The sequence below is a fragment of the Stigmatopora nigra genome, chromosome 16, assembly GCF_051989575.1.
Source record: "Stigmatopora nigra isolate UIUO_SnigA chromosome 16, RoL_Snig_1.1, whole genome shotgun sequence".
In the NCBI taxonomy this organism is placed as follows: Eukaryota; Metazoa; Chordata; class Actinopteri; order Syngnathiformes; family Syngnathidae; genus Stigmatopora; species Stigmatopora nigra.
In genome coordinates, this window is record NC_135523.1 from 9508840 (window position 1) to 9530525 (window position 21686).

Genomic DNA, 21686 nt, shown 5'->3' on the forward strand with positions numbered 1-21686 from the left:
ATACCTAATATGACTGTATTTAAGCATCTCATTCTTGAGGAAATGCATATTTATCCATTAATTAATTTGAGAAAACACACATGCAGCCACGTTCACACCCACTGTATCAGCTCAGCTACGTGGCCTACATTAATCTAATTATCCAGGGCTTAACCTCTCCATTCAGGCTCTCAGGCAGACATATCTCCTATTTTCTAAGTCATGTTTTGACTTTGCCATCAGGCACCTGGTTAGGCAGAACACGGAGGTCCTCGATCAGATGGTTCAAACCCACCCTCAAACACCCCACCAACCTAACTAACCCCAGGGATGAGGGGGTTGGGGAAGGTTGATGATGGACACAGTGGCTCTGCTGTGTTGGGAAGCAGCTTATAAAAGAGAAGGTCCTAGGTGCTGCTGCTGCTGCTGCGTGTTATTTAAACAGGCTGCCTTTGATTGACAGGTCTGTGGCTGCGTAAAGGAGAGGGGGATGGGAGATTTGGAGGTGAGTGAGCAAAAGCTGGGTAAAAAGAGAAAAGGGGGGATTGTTGTTGAATTCAGCTTACTTTGTGTGTGTCATGAATGCAGGGTAGCTATCTTGGGTGGGTGGAGGAGGAAAGTGAGCTTTTAATTACCAGGGGAAAAGCAGATGTAGCAGAGGGTACCCCCCCCCCCCCCCCCCGCACCCTTACACGCATACATGTTCCTTTTAAGCAGCTGGAAGTCATCAAGTGTGTGTGTTTGTGTGTGTGTGCATTTTTGAAGGACAGCAGCCTTGAAGCATTTGTTTAAATGCAGATTTTTGCACTAATGGCACTTCTTAGCTTTTCCATCAGGTATGTGTTTTAAATACAATCTAATTTCCTCATGTTTTTTTTGGTAAACCATTGTGGTAATTTCCTTCATTCCCCATTCAGAACACAAATAAAATATTAATTTTTTTCTATCATTGGTGGAGTCAAATGTCTTTATATCAGTGTTAGAGACATCTTTGCTTGCTAATCACCCCTATTAGCATAGCACTAAAAAATAGTAAAATATAGTTGTTGTGCAGACATTTGAACCTTTTGTGCACAATTGTTTTGTTTAGATTTTTTTCCCAAAGGTTTTGATGATTCATATAGGATAAAACATTTCAATACGTGTCCAGTATGCACTACCAAAAGCGGTAATGTTGAAAAATTCTTCTTCTGCATTATTTTTAGTCAAAAACAATCAACTGTAATTAAGAGCCATTACAGTGTTTTTGAAACTACCACAAATGTTTCTACTCATTTTTGTACTTAACAGATTAGTGACAATATAGTCATTCTAACATTTTGTACAATTTCCTACAAATTAGTGTAGTATTGTACACTTTTGTAAACCACCATGGAAATACGCATATCATATGATTCAGAGTGTTTCTTTAATTTGTGATCTGAAATACAATGTTAATCTTCCACACATAATTTTACCAATTGTACAAACGGATAGAAACATTTTGTGCACAGATGAAAAAAAACAGTGCCTTGGAGTAGAAAATGTCAAGAAAAACAGTGTGAAACCTTAAAAAAAACACAAACACAATGTTCCCGCACATATAAAAATAAATTAATACTTTGTGTGTCCAGTAAACCTCCATCCTTATTGTCCCCACAAATTAAAAATACAAACTGAGGTTTCATTGGCTTATCTTCAAACACTTATGTACACTAACAACCAAAAATGGAAAAATAATAATTACAATGAACGAGGAAAAAACGAACCCTTTCAGTGTCATTGACGATGATAGACGTCCAACCATGTGGATATTTTTTGCTGTAAATATTAAATGAGTTTGTCACAAGTATCCCGTCCAGTTCACATGGATTGGTTGTCTATCCCGTCAGTGGCAGCCAATGAGTGAAAGAGTTGCAGTCACATGCACACACTTTAAATCACAAGCAAATTTTTGAAAAAAAATCATAAAATTATGTAAATCAGAAAGCTTACAAGAACCCAAATTAGGAAAACAACTTTACACAGTAGTAGAGGGTGATTCTAAATATAAACATCTGTGGAGCTTGGACGATAAAGTAATCTTAAACCCATTACATAAACAAATAAATAATAATAATTAACAATTATGAATCTTTCCCTTAGCAGATTGAATACAAATATTTCCTGGTTTTAAGTGACATCAGAGTGTTTAGTAATGCGTTGCCTTGGCAACTCATCTTAATTGCCAGCAGCATTTGGCAAAAGCAGAGTGAAAGACCGAGGAAAAGGATAAATAAAAAAAAAAATTAAGAAGAAAATCAAATCAACGCTTGGCCTCAGGCACTTTAGGCATGGACGCTGATTGGCCAGTCCGGACTCTTTCGAATTTTTATTGACCGGTGTCTGTCATTTAGGTCCTGTGTGCTGAAGAGGTAGGTGTTCATTCACGAAGGATGACCACTTCCACATGTGCGCGGTGGATCCAAGCGTCCCTCTGAATGTTCAAATTTTTTTTTGTAATCTCTCCCATCCATGTGTGCCCTTATAAATTAGGACTCTTGTCTGCTTTGTGATCACAAATGGATCTACACAAAGAACATCTGAAAGTGAAATTCATGAGATATTTTTTTGTAGATCTTTTGTAGACACTCCCAAAGAGATGACAAAATTGCATCTGCTACTGTAAAAAAAGGCTAGCATCTTTTTAAACATCTTTAATTGTATTTTTGACAATAGTGTGTGTCCTTATCCGCTTGCAGTCTTGTATGCTAGCGCATGCACTAACATGCAGAGGCCCCTGAGAGAGTGACACAGCAGAAAGACCAGACTGCCTACGGATGAGGCAGGGGGGGGAAAAAAGATGTAGCATCTGTCCATTAATTGCAGGCATATTGAACTTTGAGTCATAGCTTTTCTTTGCCTGCCTTCCAAAGTAGAATGTGTACTGGAGCACCTGGAAGGGTTGATGATGAAGGAAATATGGCCGGCGCATGACTAAAGATGGTTCTGATGTTGCTGGGGAACAGCGATAAGGAAAAATGTGATGGGGGCAGTAGGGAATAAATGACGTGAAAACTGAATAATATATCTAGACAGGAATCCGAAAGGGGTCCGGAGAGGGAAGTCAATGCAAGTGTTCCTAGGGGAGAGAGTGCCAATTGATATTTTTATTATATAATATATTTATATGATATTTGTAATGGAGTAGCTAAATGTGTGTGTCATACTGCTGAGGGCTGTGATGTCAGCATTTGTTGGAGCTGATGCTGCTGAAGAATCCTCTGCTGTTCCGCCAGGCTGAGCCGGACAGCACTATTAAAAAAAACATATATATATATATGTATATATATAATTATATAAAATTATTCCCAATGGAGCAACTGTCAATTGTTTTCACAAATCAAAGGTGTAGATCTCAAAATGTTTCAATTTGCATAGCCAATGTGTAAACAACAGTTCAATGAAAACTTTTACGGGTGACATTATATATGGTTTTGCAATTCATTATCTGATAATTCAATGGAATCTTTCAGTCTGTCTGGCTTAATTTGGAGATGATAAATCACAGTGTTGTCCAACTTGCAGGGAGTATACGTCTTGGATTTAGGAAAAAAATGCGTATTTTCAAAGTGATTGGTAAAGAAATCGGTAAAAAAGAAAAAGAAAGCTACATCTCAACTGCATACCACCCAAAACAGCTAAGGTATGTGATGGCTTGCCAAGGAACATCAACAGAAGAACTATGCCATATCTATTTTGTAGCATTGTAACATTGGATCGATACTCATTGGATATCCCTAAATATTTGTTTCCTTTCATCCACCAACAACACAACAGTTTAGTATTTTGTGGCGGACAGTTCACACAGACTACTAAATGTCACCTTTTCATGCATTTTTATTAGCCAATGCAGAAACCTTAGAAAATCTAGAAATTATATTTAATAATTGTTATTTTTAGCTTCAGCACCAAAATCCCGTGAGACTGATTTTTTTTTTTAAAAAAGGAAAAGGGTATACACTGGTGCCTCTACATACGAGCAATTTGAGATACGAGACAAATTTTGATATACGAGCATACAGCGGACGCGAGAGGCTGCTCATAAGAACATCATGGGTACTGTCTTTAGTGTATTGTCTCTACGAGCACTGGACGGAGCAATGCATTTTTTCTGTGTTTTTTCAAATACAGATGTAACACTGCGGCTTTAAATGCGATGCGCCATATAGTCGTGAAAATACGATAGTTATTTGTTACTTTGTTAATAGATGGCGAATTAGGACAAATAAAAATGTTTCCAATCGAATATGAATCGGAAATAGGCTTTGTCATCATCGACTCGACAAAAGCCTATGAGACCATATCCAGCTGCGTATGACGAAATTGGTAAAAATCCCGTTTTGGGTGTTTTTTCAGAGGGTTGGAATGATTTAATTTGTTTTTAGTTAATTTCTATGGGAAACATTAATTTGAGTTACGAGTAAATCGACATACAAGCTCAATCCCAGAACAAATTAAGCTGGTATCTCAAGGTACCACAGTTCAACACTATGCAGCTGTACTATTTCAAAACAAGTTTGGATTATGGAAGATTTTATTGTTGATTTCAAATGAGTCATTTTTTTCCTGAAATTTTGCCTCGAGTATAAATAGAAAATGGCAGAATTATACGATACCACACACAACATGAAGTCAACATAAACAAGCATACGCTACCTGTTATTAACAGGTAAGGTAACTGCTCCCGTCGCGTGTGGACTTCCGGTAACTGCCGGCGTCTGAATCACTCCGTTCAGACCACTGCCGAGACCCCCCATGCCAAGCGTACTACTGGCTCCAAAGGTGCCCATGAGTCCTGACATACCGCCTAGCCCGGCTGTGGAGGTCCCCACTGCGATGACACCGTTCAGCTGTGGCTGAGGTGGGCTTTGGGAAAGTGAGGGGGGCGTTGACAGGGAAGAGGTGGAGCCACTACTGCTCTGACCACATGATACGCTGTCCTAGAAGGAAAACAAATAACACGCACAAATCTTGAGCAAATTCATGACATCTTAAAACATTAAAAATGCTATGTCCACAAAAATAAGCATGCCTGAAAACACATTTGTAGTCAGTCACAAGCATTAAAAAAAAAAAGGAAAAAAGGGTTTTAATCCTATCTCACAGTTCGCCAGAAAGCAAGGGTAAATTACCGGTAATGATATCAGGTAGGCTTTTTTGACACGCTGCACACACCTGTTTAGTTTCATTGCTGTGGCGATCGTGTCTTTTCCCCCCAAGCTATTCAATCGTTTTGTCAGAAAAATGGTGGAAAAAAAATGTTGTGTAGGAAATATCTCCAGCACGAACACTGCCTCTATTTTGTTTTATGTGCGAGCAAGAGTAGATTGAGCACATAAAAGGAAGTGGACAAGCCAGTAATTAGCCAAATCTTTTGTTTTGATTAAAACATTTTACTGAGAACGGCTTTGACCAACTGACAACTAATAAGTGGCCAATGAAAAGTTGTTAACAACAACATGGAAATCAAAACCACGATGCTACAGTCGACATTTTTGGCCCTGGCGTCACCCAAAGTACACTAGTGAAAAATTCAGGTTTTATTATTTTATTATATTATATTTTTAGATGATAAGTTATTAGTTATGCTTGGTTGAAGAATCGAGAGGCGTGAATATAAAATATTTAGCATTCAGTAGGTACCCGAAATCAGAATTTAATGGAACCCAAGATTCTTCAGTGTTTCTTTTACCCACTTGCGTCCTGTTATGAGGATTGTGCTTTCGGGTTGAACTTGTAAAGTCTCCCCATACTCATTTTTTTCAGGATTTACTTCGTTTACTAAAGCACTTTTAACTTTGTGTTCCAAGTTTTCGCACGATGTAGAGAACAAGTCTCGATTACTGTTTTCCATTGAGTCATGTGCCCCAGAATCCTTTCCTTTGACTGTCTTCGATTTTAACTATGCATGAACCGTGCGACATGAACTATTATTGTCCAATTTCAAAAGTTGCATTTTGATAATTTATTTTGAATACTCTTTGACAATATTCTATCATTTAATTAGTGTGTAAAATATAGTGGGACTATAAAGGGCGCCACTACAAATGTTAATTCTTCATGTTAGGACACCCAAGTGTTGGGTACACAATTTCAGTTTCTCAAAAAGCCCACTTTATCTTCGTTTGACGAAATAGTTAGTCATTAGTCATTTACTTTGGTACTAACAGCCCCCGGAGCGGAATGTTAGGGATGCAGATTTCCACCATATTCTATAACCAAGAATCATGGTTTAACAACTTTAATTATAATCTTATTTATTTATTTACTTATTTATTACCTATTTATTTATGTCTAAAATGTATTTTCCTGTGTCTCTATTCTCACCCTCTTGCTACTGTGACTGTGAAATTCCCCGAATATGGGATGAATAATGTTATCATCTATTCTAATAACAATGATCAGATGGTTAACACATATTACTACTAATAAAATAAGCAATTAGCCATAAAAGAAAAAAATGTAATATTAGTAGTCTTTCTACAAAAAAGCCACAAGGCATTCTAAGTGACAGAGATAGAATGAAACGATGAACCACCCAAAATAAAAGCCCTATAATGCATTATCCATTAACCAAATGTCACTAGTTACAATTGGCAATTTCTCTAAAATTTAGTCTCCCTCTTCAATTCTCCCAACCCATGCGGTGGGTGATGTAAATAAATGCAGATTTAGTTTTGGAAAACCCTGCTAAAGCAATAGCAGAGTTACAACTGCATATGCATAAAATAAACTACACGGCCATGTGTATAAGACGCTCAAATGATAAAACAAGGTAGAAATTGAGCAATTTTGTGCAGTGTGACAACATTCTCACACCGCTGCTTTATCATGTGTGCATGTCTGTGATCCCATATTGCCTTGAGGTGAGCAACACACGGGGTATTGTTAAAAACACAAAAAACATAGACTGTGGTCCTACTGATCCTAAAACAGAAAAGAGAAAGCAATTGCCTTGACTTAAAAGTTTTATTTACCTGAGCTGCCATAGGTAAAGATGAGTCAGTGCTTCCTCCCTTTATATCTACAACACAATGTTATCAGAGTCCTTGAATAAAACCAGAGAACAGATGTTCTGTTCATTGAGAAATGTTTGTATCTTGACTTATCAAGCTCTGTTTGTGTGTGTGTATCTGTACCAGAATAGGTTGAGGTGGGTGTGAAAGGCACTGATAGCTGAGCGCTAAGAAGCTGTAGTCTCTCTCTTTTCATGGTCAGTGTTTTAATCTGCTCCTCCAGCCTCCTGTTCTCCTCTTGCAACTGATGGAGAGACTTGAGCATGCCCACCACTGAGAATGAAAACAAGGGAATGCAAACATTTGATTGTTAAGCAGATAGATTGCCTGGAATTTCATTTTTGATAGCAGCAATTACAATAAAATAAAGCCACGCTGCGCTGACTTGCTTTCACTTTACATTGATTGATTTGACAGATTCGACTCAAGACGGAGGTCAAAAAAAGATTTTTACAAATTTAGGATCAACATTTATAGTACAGTGTTCCCTCGTTACTTCGTGGTTCAGCTACCGCGGACTCAGAGCTTCGCGGATTTTTTTTGGAAAAAAAATACAAATATTACATTGAAACAACATATTTTACAGTTTTTTTTTATATAACATGAATTTCACTCTCTCCCCCCGTATTCTATATGGTGTACTGTATACAGGGGGCTAAAAAAAAATTAAGAATTTAAAAAATAATAATAATAATAAAAAAATTAAAAAAACATTTTTTCTTTGAATTAAATTCAAATTAAGCCTTTTTGAAGGGGAATCCCTACTTCGCGGAAATTCACTTATCGCGGGTGGTCCCGGTCCCCATTGACCGCGATAACCGAGGGAACACTGTACACTTATTTTTACAAGAGTGGAATTATTTACGTGAAATCTATGCAATACACAAACATTTCCATAATAGGAGCACTAAACACTTAAATCTTATTTTGTGTAATGCCATCATTTGAAGTGATGTGTTAAAATGAATTTCCTGCAGTCCATTAAAGTATCTCAAAAGATATCTATAGCTTACAAGGGAATAAATATGACATTTTCCACACATAAACCAACATGGCTGAAACTAACAAACAAGCTAAAATATTAGCTTGACCTCAGTCCTCCAATCACACTAGATCTATCTGTGTGGCTTGCCTTTAAATTATTCTTACTCTAAGTTTGTGGATATAATGTTTGCCGTCGTCTCTAGTTGTGATAAGACATTCTGTTCGTCTTTGGGTTTGAATATGGAGCACATGCAATGTGTCCAAAAACGGATGAATTTTGACAAACTATTCATGCAATATGCACAAAATGTCATACTGACATTCAAACTGACAAAAACTACTAAAATTTTCGTCTCGTGAGCAATATAAATGTTTAGTTTGTTATCATTACATGTTATCAAAAAAAGGTCATCCATTAAACTTCCCAGATTTGATCTCTAAAAGTCTATTCATGGGTGTGGTGTGTTAACTTACCGTCTCCCTGTGCGCCCTGTTGTAGTAGAAAGCTTTGTCCCTCATTCCACTGTCTTTCCAGGAGCTGTTCTATGGTTGTAGCCACTGGGGGCAGTGTCTCGTCACCGCCTCCCCCGGTCCCTAGCAACCCAAGCCCCGGTCCTGGCAACGACCCTGACGAGTCATAACGGATCTGGAGGCCGCCAATTGGTGAGCTAAAAAGAGGGAGAGCCGGAAAATGTGAGCACGGATAGAAAAGGAGCGATTGAGAGGTCAATAGGGAGATTAACGACTAAACATAAATGTCAGACAAACATAGACACTGCTGGCGATAAAACTACATCAATTTGTTGTTACAGTGCCCTCTAATGAACAGGGGCCAGGCTTTCCTCTGTGTAGCTGAGTGAGAGAAGGAAACAAGCCAGGAGAATGAGGACATGCAGGACAATACATATGATGGGATTGAACTATGTTGAACAGTTAAATCTCAGATTATAAAAGCGCCTTGTATCCTTCCTAATACAAACTAACTCAAAATGCTCTGAGAACACGAGTCCATAAAAAGATCATGTACTAAAAGCTTTTTTTTATTGTCAAACATTAAACAATAATATTACACACTACACAAAAAGTTTTTTTTTTTATAAAATACTAAAATGGCCACAGACCTTTAAGTGCAATCGTCAATCCAAACAGTATATAAACCAGAAAAAAACATGTCATTGATATTCCTTTTTTTTGATCGAAACTTTCTAAAATCCTCAAAAAAAGTCTGTGATTGATATAAGAAAAATGCTACTGCAGAAGAAGAATGGTTACCAGCTTCAAAAACACAGGTTATCGTTGGCTGACAGAGCGAGAACTGCCTTTAGGCGTGTAGCAGCTAAATGGGAGTGTGTGTGTGTGTGTGTGTGTGTGTGTGTGTGTGTGTGTGTGTGTGTGTGTGTGCGCGCGCATGCGTGCGTGTGTGTGTGTGTGTGTGTGTGTTCGTGTGCGAGAGGAAGAAAGAGGAGATGGGGGATCAGCAGAGGGAAAAGCAGAGAGGGGGATGGGTGAAGTTGGGGGTCAGTTTGGAATGTAAATGGGGAGGAGGGAGAGCATCTGTGAGAGTGTGTGGGTGTGTATACGCACCGCGGCGTGGTCTTGGGAGAAGCCCTTATAGAGAACCCCTGCGCACCGACGCTGCCGTCTCCAGCCTCCGGGTCTACGTGCGTAAATTCACACACAAAACATTTTCCATTAAAATCTGTATCAAACAATAAATAAAAAAATGTGAAAAACATTCTTTGTTTGAGCAAAATAAACAAGTATAGTGACACGTGTTATCTAAACCTTGACTGCTTTGTTGATGCGGCAGTAGTTAATTGTTAACTGTTTGTGAGATGAGCCATTTTTAAATTAAGCTGTGTCAAGAACATAGCGTTTTTTTTTTATTTTAATGAAATATACAAAATGTGGATCATTCCAAATTTGGAGAACATGTTGGGCTTCAAAATTCTTGAAAAATTAGCATTCACAATTCTGATTTTTATGCAAGAATCGTTTATCATTAGCAGGAAAATGAATAGCTTGATTACCACTTCTTAAGAGTTTAATGATTAAAAACATCATGGCAATTGTGTTTTACGATACTTGGTATAACAGTAGTGAAAGGGTTGCAAGTCTATGTTAATGTAAGTTTTTCTGAAGTAAAATTAAGCTTTTTATCAAGCCTTTATGTTAACCAAGAGGACAAATTTAAGTAAATAAGAAAAGGCATGCCGTATTCTTTTCATACACAATAGCTTGAGATAGAATGAAACATTCATTTATAATTCCAGTGTAGCAAGGGATTCACTCCTTTCTTATATAGTAACACCATTGTATATGGATTGTGGGAATCTCAATAATGAATATGTTTATTAAAACAAATATCCACAAATACAACAGCCAGCAAGAAATTTCATTTCAGCTGTGATTTAATTTGGTCATTGAGAAAAATGGCATTTTAAATTAGTACTGCACACTTATTTGGCATTTCGTAAAAGTATTTTCAAATGTTGAATTTTTAGTCTTAGTCTCAGGAAATGCACATTTACTCAGTAATTGGATGTTTTGTTTGTGGATTTTTTTAACTTTAAGAGATGTAAAATGTCCTCCAATTCTGGAATGATCCTTGTATTAATAACAACTTGTAAATCATGATTTTTAAAAATGTTTACAAATTTGGAGTAAAGATTCAATGTAATTTTCAAGCATTATGAGGAGTGAATTTAAGATTTTTTTTGTAAATGTCAGCTGAGAGCGCATTGGTACGACATCATTATCTAACTGGAAAGCATAAAACTGCTTTTTTTGTCACAATAACACATGACACTTGATTCAAAAGCCCACCTTTTCCCTTTCTGTCCAGTGGGCCTCGCCACTCACCCTCGTATGTATCCCCCTGATTGTGGGATGGTATCCAGACGCTTATTTTTATTTCCCCCAGAGAGCGTAATGAATCACACATGCGCGCACACACATGCAAACGCACTCTTATGCATTTACATGCTTGAACTACACTCCCCTCAATTTAAGACAGTCAATATAAGAATTTACACTTCTGGTTCAGACGATAGTTTTGTCTCAACTTTTTCCTCACCCTTTTTGTTCAAATGGGCAAATGCTTCACAACAACTTTGCATTGTTTCACCTCCTACCACACACACACACACACACACACACACAAAGCGACGAGAGACAGCTGCCAAAGTAAACGAGTGCACCAACACACACACACACACACACACACACACACACACACACACACACACACACACACACACACACACACACACACACACACACACACACACACACACACACACACACACACACACACACACACACACACACACACACACACACACACACACACACACACACACACACACACACACACACACACACACACACACACACACACACACACACACACACACACACACACACACACACACACACACACACACACACACACACACACACACACACACACACACACACACACACACACACACACACACACACACACACACACACACACACACACACACACACACACACACACACACACACACACACACACACACACACACACACACACACACACACACACACACACACACACACACACACACACACACACACACACACACACACACACACACACACACACACACACACACACACACACACACACACACACACACACACACACACACACACACACACACACACACACACACACACACACACACACACACACACACACACACACACACACACACACACACACACACACACACACACACACACACACACACACACACACACACACACACACACACACACACACACACACACACACACACACACACACACACACACACACACACACACACACACACACACACACACACACACACACACACACACACACACACACACACACACACACACACACACACACACACACACACACACACACACACACACACACACACACACACACACACACACACACACACACACACACACACACACACACACACACACACACACACACACACACACACACACACACACACACACACACACACACACACACACACACACACACACACACACAATGACGGGATGATGACCCCAAAGAAACACACAAGTTGATAATAGCAAAATGATGAATACTGTTTAACTAATGTACTTAAAATATCCATTTTATAAATGTTAATAAAATTTATGCAGTTAGTGCAAAAGTAGTATAGTTAAGAAAAATACTTGCAAAATAATTTTCACTATAAAAAGGCAGCAATAAAAATAGAAAATAAACTTATGTGCTACTACTGCGTATCAATTAAAAAAAAAATTATAGGCATATTCCTGGTTATAACACATATATAAGTGGCCTAATTCAGTATTTGGGGACCCATAACAATGCCTGTTATAGAGGGGTTTTATATTTGCATGCTGCTATAATTATGGATGTTACCATACAATCAACTGTAGAAAAAAAAACAAATAAAATATTTTGTCCAGATTTGTGAATTTGTGTAAAAAAAAAAAACTCCACCTTTTTTGTTTTGTTTTTTATCTTTATCGAAAAAAAACACTGGTATGGTATACTGGTCTTAAGAAACATGATGCATGCAAAAGCCAAAATAACCTGTAGCATTCCATGTATTTAACAAAATTATAATCATAGCTTTGAATATCAATAAATACTTTTATCTTATTTTCATTAACATATTAGAACAGAGGGCCTGTGAAATTCTTGGGGCTTGCTACTAAAATGTATGACAACTCCTTTCTGAATGATTACAAACAAATGGAGATTAGCTGTCAATTGTGATAAATAAAACAGGGGGGACATCTATTGTTTACATTTTTTAAAACCTATTTAGGGACAGTGTGGTTGTCCGTGTAATTATTAAGTATGTACACACATTTTAGAGTGTACAATATTTTCAACATATTGTAGAAAATGTCTTTTTAGGGGAAAGAGCAGTGTATATTATCAAATATTTATAAACAATGCACCACTATTACATTCACAAACAAACAAAAACAAGTACACGGTATCACAATAACTACACCCGTTTGTCACTGTCATTCAGCCAGATTAGTTTTTGACCTGTGGTTCAGAGAGTATTTTAAGATTAAAATATACCCATTTAGGGGCACTTTGGGGTCATCCGTGTAAATATTAAGTATATACACGCATATTTTAGTGTACAATATTTTTAACAAATTACAGAAAATGTCTTCATTGGGTTGAAGAGCAATAATCAATGTATATTATTTGAATATTTATAAACAATGCACTGCTATTTTACATTCACAAATAAACAAAAACACACTGTAGCACAACCACACTCATGGCCACTGTCACATTCAGCCTGATTAGTGAGTTGTTGACCTGCATTTCAGAGAGGATCTGAATATAACATATCTGTCAACCTCCGCCAATTGCTGCTCCCCTTATTAATGATATCAATTCCCCTTATTAAGCAATAATTAACCCTACAAACAGAATGCGGCACATATTTACTCATATAGGGCACACTTCATTTTAAATTTTTCCCCAAAGTGAATGGAGTGGGGTGCCTAATCAGTGAATGTGCCTCTGTATTCTGTAGGTTTCGTTGTATGTCGCTGACAGCTTGACTGTCTGGATATATTGCTTGGTGATGCGGTATATTTATATAGTGAAAAGTCGGATGTGACTGACGTGCGTGTGCATATCATCCTTAAAGCATGACAATATTAGCAATCGATGATGACATTTTCGTCTGCTAGCAGTGACGAGGTAGGTTTTTTAAAAAAAATACTTTTGTTTATAAACATGTTTTTCCTGTACAGAAGTTATTAAACGGCGTAAACAGGTTGAAATGATAAAAAAAAAACGTGTAAAATACGGGAAATTCCAAATTTTTACTTTTTCTCAGATCACCTACAGCATGCTAACCCATGGGAAAGCAACTCTCGCACAACAATAAATTTAAAAAATGGACAGAGGAATTATGAATGTTTGATTGTGTTCAAAGTTTTGTGACTTTGACTGTTTTTTGCATCTCGGAATGAATGGTTTCCCATCAAAGTTTTTTGTAATCTGAATATTTCATATGTAGCAGAGTGTTGTGTTCCTGAGGAGGCACGTTCACTAGAGCTGGCAGGGAGGAGCCTGAAAATTTACCCAACATTGAACCATGACCTCTCTGCAAGACCACAAAAAGGGGGTGGTGACAATCCATTATCCCTCTTTTCACCCTCAAATTCACTCACACATGATTGCGTCACATTGGAATGCTCCATACCTGCGGGTGAGGCCTCCGATTGGGCGATGAGCGCTGCCATAGCAGAGTTTGGATTCAGACGGTTACCAAACATATGTGTGGGAGCCAGGTTGAATACTGACCCTGGAAGGCTGCTTACCTGAAGAGGGACAGAAAACGGAGAAAATGTCATACAGTAGAACAATGCTGCATAGTGTTGCTGTATATCAGCAGCAAAATCAATGCTTCCATGTTTTTTTTTCTTCCAAATACAATTTCTTCAGAGTGGGTGCAAGACAGAGACAAGATATTGCTACAAACTCCCATACTTTTACAGACCTCCCAATCCTCTTGGAGAAACAATACAAATTCCGCCTTATCTGAAATAATTTTGTCAACTTGTGTGACAGCCTGGGATTTTTGATAGACAGTAAGGCTACTTGGACCAAAGCAGGAAGAAAAATATTGATCGTACATATATATCGTATTGAGGGCCATACCTAACATTTTTTAACAATTTTACATTCTTAACTTTTTTTTTTCCTGAGAAGAGAAATTAAAGAATAATCAGGCTCTTGCAGGACTCAAGACGCCAAATTTAATTTTTATAAATTTATTAAGACCAAGTTCAGATCGATATCGGAATCAGAAGAATATACAAAAGATTTGGAATGCGGTCGACTTCATATGCCTCCACTAGCTTCAACAGTCTACTGAACTCTTCATCCTGAAGCCACAAATCATTAAACTTGTACTTATCTATGGGTGCAAGGGCTGTAATTCAGCTCTTTTAAAGTTTTCTCCACTGCAATGTGAATCAAGTTGTCAACACAAAACTACGTGCACAGAGCAATAGCTGCTGTTTTACAATTCTCACTGGGCAGCACAGTTTGTTAGTTACGTTACAGCATCCTCATAAATCAAAACATTTAAACGCAAGACTAAATTTAATGAATGTTTTAAATAAAATTTTGTATTGTCCCTTCATTGAATAAATTAAATTCAACTCAAAACGACAATAGATTTTCTAGTGCGTTCAAAATTGTATTTTACATATTTTAAGAGTCTTTAAGAGAGTTGTAGCCCAAATTCAAATTATTGAATTTAAGATGTTTTTGTCTTTTTAAACCCTACACAGATACCCTGAATAATGCAATCTCTGCTTGAGGTAAAACTGGTGATGAGAAAAACAACCTCCATAGCAACAATTAACAATTTAAAAACTCACATAATGAGAATTATGTTTAATTCTCTAAATAATGTTTAATTCATGGTAAGATCTTTAGCTCAACATTTATTAATACACTAATATTATGGGTATGGATAGTCCACTTTATCTTAAAATACAATAATGTGTAATTGATGAAAAGATTAGGGGATGTGAATTTCATAGAATGTTCATGACAATGCAAATAAAAAAATATATCCTATCTGTTCTGTTTCACACATGAGACCATAGCCCATCGGAAACTGATACAACACTGACATGGTGACAAAGTGTTTCTGATGCATAGAATTTAATCCAATTACGGTATTTCCCAAATAAGGGCAATGAAGAAAAGGCTGGGGTTTGGGTGAGAGGGTGGAGAATAACAGAAGGGGGGTGGGGGGGGGGGGGGGGTGCAATGGCTCGACGACGCAGAGTTGGTCCTATCAGAGAAAGAAAAGCACCACCATGATGTTTCCACAGTGCGCTGTTTAAGATATATTAATAAACGGATATTCAAGCGAATACCGACGCCATCTAATCAAACAAAATAATTTTTTAAATTTACATTTTTATTTATCAAAGGAAAACAACTATTTAAAACTTGTTAAACGTTTTAAAAAGTAATTGTCCCTTCCTTGTTAAATTGCTAAAAGACTCAGGCTAATTTTGCAAAGCTGAGTTATTATTTTTTTAATTGAAAAAAAAGCCTGTTTACTGGGTTAGGGCATGTATTGCCTTGCAACATCAGTCAATCACACAAAACTTTCTTATCTTTTGTTTTTCCTCGATGGATAACGACCACATTTTTCATTTTATTTGCACCAATAACTTTAAATAAAGAACTCAGTGACAACAAACGGTGGTCAAAAGAGTTGTTGTTGTGTGGCTCAAATGGAAAGTCAGTGGAGTTTCAAGCAGGACGCAGGAATACATTAAAATGAAATAACGGATACAGGAATGTATTGACGTCTAAGGGGATTTTGAAACTTGTATCTTCTTTTCGCTTATTGGAACCGACATTTGCAAATCAAAGTGTTTTGTGACCTGAAAATGTTATATTTAGAAATATTTGTAATTAGAGGTACCATTGTATATTGAATTATTTTTATTGGTTTAGCAAATATCGGATTGGACTAGAAAGTTATTTAAAAACCGAATTTTATGTTTACTTAACCTGTATCTGTATTTGCATTGGTTTGATGACAGCGGGGGAAACTATGCAAAGAAAATAAATTAAGAACGGCTTATATAATTTTTAATGGCACTATACATCTGCTTAAATTTATAATGTGATTTGAGAGGAGGAAGTCTTAATCTCCTATTACTAATTTCATATTAAATATGGAAAGCAACCTGGCAAAATCCCATTCCTAAAACCATTTGCCTCCATTGAAATTAGTTTTTTTCTTTAGAGCTCTTCCTCCTCTTACCAGTGTTATATTCCTTCATATTCCCATCAACCTTCATTTTTCATTTACGTTCATTTGTCATTCAAAGATGCTGTGTTTCTTTCTGGCACAGGCTGACAGCCAATAGCAGGCAGTCAGGAACGATCTAGTGGACTGAACATAACGAATGGCCTTGGCCAATCTTAAACACACTCTTAAACACACAAGGAAGACTGCTGTTGGAATTCTTTAGATAACTTTTTGAGTGTGTGCGTGTGCGTGTGTGTGTGTGTGTGTGTGTGTGTGTGTGTGTGTGTGTGTGTGTGTGTGTGTGTATGTGTGTTTGCGCAAACGCACATGTGTAAACTGAACGTACACATGACACACTCAAATCCAAAGTAGAAACAGCAAATAATCATAGCTTCCTGAGACCTATTCTTTTAAGAGGGAGCAGAGAGGTATTGGCTAAGACATAAAATATGAGGCCCAAAATAAACAAATCAGCCTTAACACACACATGCATAAAGAGATACACACACATACACACGCCCAAAGACAGACACACACACACACACACACACACACTTTCTAGTGCCCCTACCATCCCTACTGTGGTGCTTGTCAGATGTCATTACATCACAAGACAACAGAGGGAGAGACGGATGAATTGGGAAGGGGCAAAAGGGAAGGTGGAGGGGGAGATGTGTGAATGAGAGGGAGTGAGCAAAAGAGAGGTGGCGAGGGGACACGGGGGAAAAAATGGAGTTGGGTGGACACTGACAGAAAATTCTCTCGGAGGACATATTGAAAAGGAGGACACTGAGGTCAGTGACTACAGATTAACCCCCCCTGGCACTCTCTTTCCCTCCTTAGAGAGCAATTAAACGGCGCTTCAAATAAACTAACAAAACATCTCAAGTTTAATTTATGGATGGAAAAAAACTTGATAAAATACATTTGATTCAAGAAACCATTTTTGGTCCCAGGGGACAACAATTGGCAATTTGAGAAAATGAATAAATAAATAAAATAAATTGCTAATAGTTGGTAGTTTTGTACCTATCACAATCACAAATGTATAATAAATAAAGTATGGAACTAAATTAGCTACAAAAGAATGTTTGCTCTGAATATATCCTAGATTATTTTTTCTAATATACCACTAAACATCCCTTCACTCAAATCAGGATTTTTAAAAAAAGACTGACACTAAATTACATGGATGTTTTTCCATGAAGGCCAGAGGAATCTATTGGCAAGCACCAAAGATACCAAAAGATATGAATAAACGTAAACCACTCCACGTGCGCACATTACTATCATCTGGCCAATAATTTACTGTGAATAGACAATTCATACAAGATCAGGACTATAGCGCCTTATGGAATTAACATGCCGTGCAGAGAGATTTACTCTGGAAAACATTTAATTCGTGAGTAGTGGTGTATTTGCATTTTGCGCAGGTAATCTACACCTAATGGTTAATATGATGGCTTTACAGAGGATGTGGATTAAACTGCATGTGTAATTTTTGAGTAGGAAAGAGCCAAACAGCAGGAAAAGTGTTTTGTGCTCGTGTTTGGACTCACATGTGTGGTGGCTGTGCTGGTCAGGGGTGCGGTGGCAGTGAAGGGTGAAGGAGGGGCCAGTAAAGGTGTGGGCTGCAGTTGGTCGGCGGTGACGCCACCCATGGCAATAGCACCAGGCCCCGATAGTGATGACCCATCGCCGCAGGAAAAAACACCTGTTAACAGTCAGTAAAAAAAAAAAAAAAAGCATCTATTTGAGGAGAACGGCGGGCACATTATCGTATAAAGATGAAAAATTGTGAGAAAGTTGGAAAAAATTTGACACACAGATTAACGTTTGGGTTTTTAGTGTAGTCTTGACACTGATCTTAAATTCAACAATGTAGAAGTGTTGTTCTAGTTTTTATTCAAAGGAAAGGTTTTCAATAGTAATGTCATATTTGTTCCACTATTGAGTTCACAGGATTACAAGGCACAACACCAATTAATGAGTTTTCATAAGACACATCTGATTACAGTTGTTGTATTTTTCATTTGTTCTTTATCTTCTAATACTGTCACTTTTATATTGATTAATTTATCATTTATTCCCATTCATGGGTCGTGTGTCTTGAGCAGGTCAATTGAACAGTTTAATAGTTCTCATAACCCTTAAAAAGGTTTGAAACAACAGGAATTACAATTTAAAGTAAAATTTGGTAAAAAAATAATAATAATTTTAAGGGCACCTCTAGCCCAAAGAATAAAGTACAACAAAATACAAAACATAAAACAACAGCTTTTTGGGTCCCTGACTTTGCTGAAGAATTGTCAGCATTTAGTTTACATTGCAGAGCCTAAAAAGCTCTGAACTCAATGGTGAAAAAATAAAATACAAAGACAGCCAAAAAAGATTGGTTCCGAACAAATTTGAAGTTTTTATTATGTTTGAAGGTTCTAGACCTCAAAAGAGGAAAATCTGAGTCCATAGATAAAAATAGAAATCAAGGAAGCCATAATCCCATATATTGCGCACCCATGCCACCTAATTTTGAGGATTTGCCGATACCAAGCCCCGTGCCAATACAGAGGCAATGTTTAAAAAACACAGAATAAGCAGCTTTATGTATGTGTGTGTGTATGTATACACACATACACAAAGCACACACACACACACACACACACATATATACATACATATATACATACATACACACACACATACATATATATATATATATATATATATATATATATATATATATATATATATATATATATATATATATATATATATATATATATATATATATATATATATATATATATATATATATATATATATATATATATATATATATATATATATATATATATATATATATATATATATATATATATATATATATATATATATATATATATATATATATATATATATATATATATATATATATATATATATATATATATATATATATATATATATATATATATATATATATATATATATATATATATATATATATATATATATATATATATATATATATATATATATATATATATATATATATATATATATATATATATATATATATATATATATATATATATATATATATATATATATATATATATATATATATATATATATATATATATATATATATATATATATATATATATATATATATATATATATATATATATATATATATATATATATATATATATATATATATATATATATATATATATATATATATATATATATATATATATATATATATATATATATATATATATATATATATATATATATATATATATATATATATATATATATATATATATATATATATACATACACACACACACACACACACACACACACATACATATGCAAAGGACAAAAAGACTCCCTTATAAATTGCACATAAAATGAGCAAACCTTTTTCGCACTTCGCTTATCTCAGCCTACCTGCCGCTAACACACTCAGGCAAACGCCGGTGTTGAACCACTAACTGGGGACAAACCATGCCCCAGCCCCCCTCTGATTCTAACAGAGGTGGTGGGTAGGGGGGAGAGAGGGCCCCTTAGTCCCACAAAAGCTTGAATGGCTCAGGGCAGCATACATTCACAGGGGAAACAAGAGATCTTTGTGCCAAGAGGGAAGAAGGAAGATGATGGGGGAAGCAGAGAATTATCTATACACTACATGGGCTTACATACTATTTATAACACTTTGTAATATGCACCAGAAAAATGAATATGCAAAATACAGGCTGCAGTCACTCAGAGGGCATGTGCTCCTGTGAGATGTTCAGCAACTGGATTAGGCCAAAACGACAATTTTCTCTGCGTAAACATTGAAAAGCTTCTCACGTTCATTGAAGCACTAGAGAAAGATGACATTGTGTCAAAGTGTGAACAACTCAAGGTTCATTCAAACATTTTTGTTTGTTTACTAAATCAAATGGTGGTTTTTGAGCTAGATTGATTATGGCTAGAATAAAATTCTTCATAGAAGTGTTGAACTAATTTAACTCATTAGCTTCCATAGTAAATGTTCACAATATTTGATATTATGGACTAGAAGGAAACACATAAAAAATCATGATCACAATAAATTCTTTAAAACTACATTGAAGACATGTTAGAGGGAAATTTTCTTTATTATTATTAATATATATATATATATATATATATATATATATATATATATATATATATATATATATATATATATATATATATATATATATATATATATATATATATATATATATATATATATGTGTGTATATATGTATATATATATATATATATATATATATATATATATATATGTGTGTATATATATATATATATATATATATATATATATATATATATATATATATATATATATATATATATATATATATATATATATATATATATATATATATATATATATATATATATATATATATATAATTTCCCTCTAACACATCTTCAATGTAGTTATAAAGAATTTATTGCGATCATGATTTTTGATGTTTCCTTCTAGTCCATAATATCAAATATATTGGATAATACACACACACACACAAGCTTATCGATGTGTATATTTTACGCCAGCATTTGATGGCTCGAAATATAACTCAATTAAAATACTGTAACCAACACAATGCTGAGAGACATCTACATTCCGCCAAAAATCCTGTTTCCTGCCACAAACACCATTCTAGCATAGGTGCATAACCTAAAAATAAGCTAGTGTCCTTTCATGGGTTGTTATAGTGAAGGAAAAACAAATGTTATATTGAACCACAAGGCAAATTAA

At 35.9% G+C, this 21686-nt stretch overlaps 1 protein-coding gene across 2 annotated transcripts in view; it reads right to left on the reverse strand.

Annotated features, from left to right (window-relative positions):
- Window positions 1–1368: 1368 nt before the first annotated feature.
- mllt10 (MLLT10 histone lysine methyltransferase DOT1L cofactor) overlaps window positions 1369–21686 on the reverse strand; it is a 55620-nt gene continuing 35302 nt past the window's right edge. For both annotated transcript variants that reach the window (XM_077735954.1, XM_077735953.1), the window contains 9 exons: window positions 18436–18590; window positions 14291–14408; window positions 9585–9657; window positions 8475–8668; window positions 7140–7289; window positions 6978–7024; window positions 4657–4940; window positions 3168–3252; window positions 1369–3079 (listed from right to left, as the gene is read on the reverse strand). In XM_077735954.1, the coding sequence (XP_077592080.1) occupies window positions 3065–3079; window positions 3168–3252; window positions 4657–4940; window positions 6978–7024; window positions 7140–7289; window positions 8475–8668; window positions 9585–9657; window positions 14291–14408; window positions 18436–18590 (1121 nt within the window). In that variant the 3' untranslated portion in view covers window positions 1369–3064. The remainder of the gene's footprint in view (window positions 3080–3167; window positions 3253–4656; window positions 4941–6977; window positions 7025–7139; window positions 7290–8474; window positions 8669–9584; window positions 9658–14290; window positions 14409–18435; window positions 18591–21686) is intronic.